The sequence below is a fragment of the Aedes aegypti genome, chromosome 3, assembly GCF_002204515.2.
Source record: "Aedes aegypti strain LVP_AGWG chromosome 3, AaegL5.0 Primary Assembly, whole genome shotgun sequence".
NCBI lineage: Eukaryota > Metazoa > Arthropoda > Insecta > Diptera > Culicidae > Aedes > Aedes aegypti.
The window spans coordinates 119,503,946-119,512,331 of record NC_035109.1 but is presented as its reverse complement, the minus strand read 5'-3'; the positions used below and the strand labels follow the sequence as shown (position 1 = coordinate 119,512,331).

The 8,386-nt window shown below is 39.5% G+C and overlaps 1 protein-coding gene across 1 annotated transcript; it reads right to left on the bottom strand.

Annotated features, from left to right (window-relative positions):
- Window positions 1-4,505: 4,505 nt before the first annotated feature.
- On the bottom strand, window positions 4,506-5,464 carry LOC5572150 (apolipoprotein D). Its single transcript, XM_001660182.2, has 4 exons — window positions 5,070-5,464; window positions 4,909-5,004; window positions 4,723-4,846; window positions 4,506-4,658 (listed from the first exon to the last, which is right to left on the bottom strand). Exons 1-4 carry the CDS (start codon window positions 5,425-5,427, stop codon window positions 4,565-4,567), a joined length of 672 nt encoding a protein of 223 aa, XP_001660232.2. The 5' UTR covers window positions 5,428-5,464; the 3' UTR covers window positions 4,506-4,564.
- Between the last annotated feature and the right edge of the window lie 2,922 nt (window positions 5,465-8,386).

The window sequence follows — 8,386 nt, the reverse complement described above, 5'->3', positions numbered from 1 at the left end:
GATAGGCTACAGAAACTAGGTGAGCAATGGTATTTACCCTATCAAATGTACGATTTTCTAAATCATGTTATACGATTTTGACGTATATGGCGAGTGCAATCAATACAAACATCATTTTTTGTACAACAAAGAAACAAGTTTTCAACCTTTGGCGTTTTATTCGAGTCGAGTAAAGAATAAGAATATTATTTTTAGTGAAAAAATCTGGCGGCCATCTTGGATTTTGACGCCATCTTGATTTTAGGTAGTAGAATTATTTTTTTACCTTGATAGCACTCAGCATGTCGAATTTAGAGGCTACCAATAAAAAAAGGTTACGTATACTCTTCTTCTTATTATTCTTCATTTTACTGACGTTACGTCCCTACTGGAACCGAACCTGATACTCAGCTATAAATAGTTATAAATCCAGGTTATTAAACAGGAATTTTCTTTTTTAATGCGATTTCTGACAACAGGATAATTCTTCGACATATCTTTGAATTCAGTAATAATGAATAAATAAATTCAATAAATGAAAACCGTAAAAAAACATTGATTGTAGGTATTAAACAAACATTTTTTTACAATATGCATTGTTGTTCATTGTATGCAGTTTATAGATTGCGTGTCAGGACATTAGTAAGCCTTGTGGTAATATCTGTAGTTCTAACGTAAAATATTGCAAAAGTGCATTAAGTTATAATGAAAGTCTTAAATTTTGAAGCAAAAAACATCCTTGATTTTCTAAGTCATAAGGTATCGTAAGGTAGGTAAGGTATCGTTTTTAGTACCGCCCAACACGCATGTGAAAAATAGCGAAATTGAATGATGAGAAGCAGGTTTTGTTCTAATGTGGATGTAATGCCGAAAGGCAGGTGTATAATTTCGAGGTTAGAAAAACTGGCGGCAATCTTGGTTTTTGACGCCATCTTGGTATTTAGCAGTTGCATGATTTTTTACCATCTCAGTGCTCATCATGTTGAATTATAAGGCCTCCGTTAAAAAAATCAATCAGATTCTATCTTTCTTATCTTATCTCAGCTGTTCAACTGATTGTTTATTTGTATCAATGGTTTTAGACCAAATAAATGAAAGAAATAATGCTATTTTACAACTCGAAGATATGCAGAAGAATCATTCAGGTAGCAAATGAGCGTTAAAAAATCCTATTTGATAATTTGTTTTTAAAACTAGTTAAGCTGAAGGGCTGGCTCTGTTCCAGTAGGGACGTAACGTGAGGAAAAAGAAGAACAAGAACAAGAATAAGTGTAACGGTAGCATTGAAATTCAACATGTTGAGTGCTAACAAGGTGAAAACACATTCTACTACTTAAAACCAAGATGGCGTCAAAATCCAAGATGGCCGCCAGATTTTTTCACTCAAATTAATACTCCTATTCTTCATCTGTCTCAAATAATACACCAACGATTGAAAACTTGTTTCTTTGTTGTACAAAAAATTATGTTTGCATTGATTGCACTCGCTATATACGTCAATATCGTATAACATGATTTAGAAAATCGTTCATATCATAGGGTAAATACCTTTGCTCACCTAGTTTCTGTAGCCTATCTTACGCAATTTTTCCTCAGCTTTCTGATGGTGATCTCAGAATTCAAAACTAGCGGTGTGCTAATGATGATGATGATGATATAGGCTGCCATCTATTGTAGCAAGGTATCCACCGGTAGCAATGGCCTAATCTAACAAAACAATTTGTTCAAGATTGTATGACTATTCGTATTCAATCATACTCCTGTCTGAAGGACCAATAACGAATGGCGGACCCGTAAGCAGAGACACTTACGCGAAACCCGCAAGGAAAAAGAATCTCCTTCCAAAAGTAAGTTCACACGAAAAGTCGTACAATCAAGCCCTTGCTTGTCAGAAAGACCCAATAGATGGGAAGAAGAGCCCGCCCTTTTTCCACGAAATGTTAGCGATAGGAAGTTGACAGTTTCACTCTTCCTATCCATCTCGCTTCAATCGGGTGCCCTGATGGTCCCACGCAACCCAAAATGCGTATAACATTGGAAATATAATCAAATAACACAATTCATCATGAAAAGATCTCACCGGTTTTTTTTTTATCCTTGTAGTATTTTGAAGCTGGTCGTCACAACGATGTCGTCGAACTATTTCATCGTTAGCTATAAAGTATTATTTATGCAAAACTGTTCGAAAACCGAGAAAAAAAACAAACTTCCACTCCTCCGATAAAGCGATACGAAAATCAAATCCACTTGTTGGGCTTCTCGAACTGCACTGCCCGAAAACCGAAAAAAAAACTTCCATTCCGACGAACCGAAAGCCAAAAAAAAAACACTTCTGCTATGCAAAAACTATACCCGCTTGCTAGGCATCTCCAAATGAAGATCGTACGGTAAAATTGCCAAAATCAAACGGGCACTGTATTAAATTTGCAACACTCCAATTGAACACCACTGTACATGCCCAGTTTTCTAATCGTACCGTCATCTTGCTCATACCCGCTTCTCTTCCGGCTTCCGAAAGATCACTTTAGTCAGTTGGTGTGGGTAAGCCTCGCAAGCAAAAATTCTCCACACGTTCACCTCTCACATCACACCACATCCACCCGTCCTACCTTTCACTACCACTACTACTGAGACCGCTTCTCCCGCGACGACAGCATGTCAATCATTTTTTTCACATCAATTCCACTTTTTTAAATTCTAACTATTAACTTTGAATCCATTTTCCAACTGTAATTTAACTTGCACTCGCGACTTTGCTCTTTCCTACGTTCGGATATGTATTTTTCGTCGATTTAACTTTGATAATTCCACATTTTATCACTATTTGAGTATCATGTTAAAAATGCACAACCTTCACTCAGCCAGTGCTGCCAGGATCCTAATGTCAAAACTAGCGGTGCGCTAATGGTGAAAAATCGATTTTTCTAACAAAATTCAAGATGGCGGCCAAATTCAAAATGGCCGCCAAAATTTTTTCAAGTTTAAATGAAAGCTATATCCTTTCTCTATATGATGCCACTAATTTTGCTATGTGTTCCAAGTGAAATATGAGACATATTCCATGAATAAATACCCAAGATTTATCAAAAAATGGGCGTTTTCGCAAACTGTTCAGCTAGCTGGCGTACGAGGGGTCCACCAATTTGAGAAAATAGAAAGGACCACCCTTTAGTTTTATCGAAAACTAGTGATCAGTGACATAAAATTGGAATTCTAACGATGGGTGCCGATGGCGGCCTGGTTTCAGCGAGAATTGCTCATATGTGACTAACATGACAACATTTCATAGGCTTCCAAAACTTTCCATGAACCAGATGTCGTTATCTTGCAACCATTTCGGCGTTTTGGATTCCATATATCATATTTCAAAACCACCTTGAAGCGTAGGTCAAGTTTGTTAAATACTTGGCCCATCCGCCCATCTATGTCGTAGGGTTATCAAGCTATGTCCATTAGCTCGGTTCAAAATTAAAAATTGTTTAAAAATCCAATCTCCCATATGCTGCTTACCATCCTTACCATAAACATAGAGTTCTGTGAAATTGTCAGTCTTCTAGATGGTGATTTAAAGGTGGCCCAAAAACAATGTAGGTTTATATGGAAATTACTATGGCGAAATTTTGAGAAATGTTCCAAACACGCTAGTGCTGTAATGTAAGTACAAACTTATTATCCCATAGTAAAAACTCATTCTTTAAACCATAAATCACCACCTAGAAAGCTGAAAATCTCACAGAACTCTATTTTATGGTAAGGATGGTAAGGAGCATGGGAGATTGGATTTTCAAACATTTTAAAAATTTGAATCGCCCTAATGTCCATATTATATGGACTTCTTTCAAATCATCCTTATTGAAAATCGCGTAGCTGGAATACGTTCTACATCTGGGGATAGCTGCACTGAAAGGAAACTCTTAGGAACTTCAAAGTTGCAATCGGGTTCTTAAGCAGCTTGCATGCTTAATAAGGGGAGTACTGTGAACTTCTTCAGAACTTCGGGGAAACTTCGTAACAAGTTTGCAGTTAAGTAGCTTTGAAGTTCACAACTAATTCCCGTTATGAGCAGCAATAAAGTTTTAAAAATGATGAGACGAACTCTCATGTTTATGCCTTGAAATTTGGAACGGTCTAACTTAAATCCAACAGTGCAGTCAACGTTCCACTGTGGAATCAAAAGGCTTTCATGCTGGTTATAAAAAACTGAATGGGTCGTTCTGCTTCCTATAAAAATACATGGTAATGTTACACTTTTCCCACTGTTCGCTAGCTTTCAATGACTACAAAGAGGATTTTTTACAGCATCCGACTAGTATAGTACGCAAGGATGGGTGTGGATATGTATGTAACTAAGAAAGACTGAATTAAAATTGGTGCCGCAGTCACGAACTCGATAATTGCAATACCCCTTCCAAGCGAGTAGACTTGGTCATAGTTGAAGGAGAGAATTACACCGAGAATGGCAGTGGTGCTGATTATCGGTACGCGATGTGCAAGATAATGAGGGTTCTTTGAAGTAAGTGACCAAGTTTTCCACTTTCATTGATCCTGAAACTTTTATTGATTCACATAGAAACTGAAACAATGCTTAAAGAATAATCCGTTTGCTTCGCAAATCTTCGGCTTTGGCTTGCGATTTGGGGCTTTCTGCTACTTCCGGTGTCTCCTCCGGGGCGTTACAGCTGGAAATCAAACATTCATTAACACCATCAATCAAACGAAACGTCAATCTGGTTAAATACTTACTAAAACAGATCATGTCGAGTTTGTCTGATGTGTCGCCTGATCAAATAGGCATCGGTCAGTTCATCAACGCGCGCCTGGACGCTCGTCGGAAGCTCGACAGTCCTCGACAGAAGCCAATAACTTTCTATGTAATACAAGAAAAGATATATGAAGTGATTCAAAACTAAACCCAAATCGAATGCATACCTCCTTTGATGTTATCGCTGACGGGGAAGCAACTCCAGACGAAGGCAAAACTGGTGTAGTCGGTGTCCAGCACCCAGTAGTTCGACTTGATTGGAGCTGTAGAGAAACGATTCTTTGTTGGAAACAACCTTCTTTGAAATGAACAATCTTTATCAACTTACGCATTCCTCCAAAGCTAACGTTCAACTTGGCTTGCAGTGGATCTTCCTGTGGAAAAGAAAGCACAGCACGTCCGATGTCCTCGTCAAATTGGCCACTGGGCGGCACCAACATCCTATTCTGAACTCGAACCGAACCATCGTCGTTCAGCGAGTATTCTGCGGTGACGCACTCGCCATTGCGTTGGAAAGTTTGTTCATAACGTGAAACTTCGTACCACAGCCCCAGGTAGGCTTCAACGTCGAAGTCCTGAACAACCGCTGGCGAACTACATTGACCGATGGAAATTATCTGGGCAAGGGATGATCCAATGCTCAGATAGAATACAACCGCGACAGAAACCACTATCACTGACTTCATGGCACCGAGCTGTACAAATATCTAATAAACCAAACTAGTCTGGTGCGTACGGTATGGCCGTTTTATACGATGATCGGCGCACGGCTGGATTGGTGCTGATGGAAGTAATAAAACGATTTTTCGGAAATATAGATTACTGACCATCGCCGCATCTTGGACGATAAGATTTAAGCGTTTGATTGGTTGCGGTTGGAGTAATGAGCCGGTGTTTCGTATAAAATTAGGGTATGTTGCATGCTCTCAACAATTATACACAAAATGGAAAATTCTATCTCAAGCTTGCTATAATAATTAACTCATTAATAATTTATGCTTAATACAGAAATATCGTTCAAAACAGTCTATTATAAGCTTGTGAGCTATGCGAACACTTTATAAATGTGCATAAATTATAAATTTGTTTTAAAAAAATAGGAATTTAATGAATACTTAAGACACAGGCATTGCGGAATTAGAGAGCGAATTTCGAAAAACGATCAAAGCAAGCGAAGAAAAACATCCCATCTGTATTGGAAAAGTTTCGCAAGTTGTAACAAGCTTGATAAATAACAGCTGCGAACGAGTAGTCCCAAGGAAAGACCGATGATAAAGCTCATTTTTCTTGTACATTTACCTCCGAACATATGACAGCAATAGTGTGCCCCAGTTTATATAGGTTTTATCATTGGCTCCCAATTCAATCATAGCTGTAGCAGTAGATGATTAACAGCTTTCATGATGTGCTGCAAATCATGATTGTTACAGATAGCGATAAGTGAGAGATACTCTCAATTTTCTCCAAATTCACTCCCTGACAAGACATGCTTAGGTATTTTTCAAACCTGTCTCTCCCATAGAACGTGTTCTGTATAAAAATTTAAAAAAAAATTGTGAGACTCGTGGAAATTATAAAAAATAACACTGAATCAAAAATTTCACGCAACAGTGATCGGTCCTTGACCGCATTTCACCATTCTCGGTTCCGTCTAACGCTCATCAAATCTTTGTGCTCTTAAACCGCCCACCTATCTCACTGCGCTTTTCTCCTTCTTCTATCATCCTAAGCCGAAGCAAATATCTTTTTTGCAATTTCTCATCGTAATAAGCTGAATTTCATCACGCCAATCTGTCATGAAACGGCCTACTTTATTGCACTGAAGTATGCAGTGCGGGAATAGTCGTTACGCAACTGAAACCAGTTATGTAATGGTTCATTACGCAACGCTTTCTCATTATGCATCTGTTTTGAGTTGCGTAATGATTACATTAATCATTACAAAACAAATATTCAGAAATTGTAAAATAATGGTTAATGCATTGCGATATTATTTCTGATACCCTTAAGTGGTCTTTTACGAAATTGCAAAAAATGTTGTACGTAACTCGTTGCAGAACTCGATTTTTACAGCACTCGTCGTAATTATCCTACTCGGCAAGCCTCGTAGGATAAATTCACGACTCGTGCTATGAAAATCATCATTCTGCAACTTGTTCCGTAAACTACTTTTTCGACAGTATAGCTATCAGTGCACGCTTTGAGGAATGTGCATATATTTGGCAAGGCATGAACCAACAGACAAACATTTTTTCAATACTGACATTTTTTTCCGATGTCAAACATTTGTTTGGCTCTGTCTGCATCAATCAAAGCCAAATATTTGCCATAGTGTCCCATTTTTCCCGGATTTTGAAAGCTTTCCTGCTAAATTTTAGCTCATGTAATTCAATTTTCAATCATCGCAAGGGTTTTTTTTTCTAAATTACGTATATTTGTCAGGTCACTCGTGGGATTGTATGCAATCAACTTGCATTCAAGAAAATATGATCGTAGCTAGTAATGATTTTTTAAATGCAGACGAATATCAACAGTTTCTGACAGCAGCAGTAATCACTGCCGCAGTCAACGGAATTAATCGTATCCAGTTCGCATCGTTATTTATTTAGTTAGTTGGTATTAGGTACATAAAATTAAATTGATAAAACCTCGTTAACGTTGTTACGCCACTTTACTCGGTCCATGGCTGTTTCTCTCCAACTTCCATTTTGGCCCACGTTCTGCAGATCTTGTTGCACTTGATCAAGCCACCTTGCTCGCTGTGCTCCCCGCCTTCTTGTGCCAACCGGATTCGACGCGAGCACCATCTTTGCAGGATTGTTGTCCGGTAGTCTTGCAACATGCCCTGCCCAGCGTACCCTACCAGCTTTCACAACCTTCTGGATACTGGATTCGCCGTAGAGCCTAGCGAGCTCGTGGTTCATTCTCCGCCGCCACACACCATTCTCCTGCACTCCGACAAGGATCGTCCTAAGCACCCTTCGTTCGAACACTCCAAGTGCTTGCAGGTCCTCTTCCAGCATGGTCCATGCTTCATGTCCATAGAGGACAACCGGTTTTATTAGCGTTTTGTACATGATACATTTGGTGCGGGGTGAATCTTTCTCGATCTGGAGCTTCATAGTAGGCGCGACTTCCACTGATGATGCGTCTCCGTATTTCACGACTAACGTTGTTATCAGCCGTTAACAAGGATCCGTGGTAGACGAAATCATCAACCACCTCAAAAGTATCCCCGTCTATCGTAACACTGCTTCCCAGGCGGGCTCTGTCGCGCTCGGTTCCGCATATCAGCATGTACTTTGTTTTTGACGCATTCACCACCAGGCTTCATGTTTCAGGCGGATGTACAGGTCTGCCACCGTTCCAAATGTTCTGCCGACAATATCCATATCATCCGCGAAGCAAACAATTTGCCTGGATCTTGTGAAAATCGTACCTCGGTTATTGAACCCGGCTCTCCGCATGACACCTTATAGCGCGATGTTGAACAGCAGGCACGGAAGTCCATCACCCTGTCGAAGTCCCCGGCGGGATTCGAACGAACTGGAATGTTCGACCGAAATCTTAACGCTATTCTGCACACCGTCCATCGTTGCTCTTATTAGTCTTGTGAGCTTCCCGGGAAAGCTGTACTCGTCCATG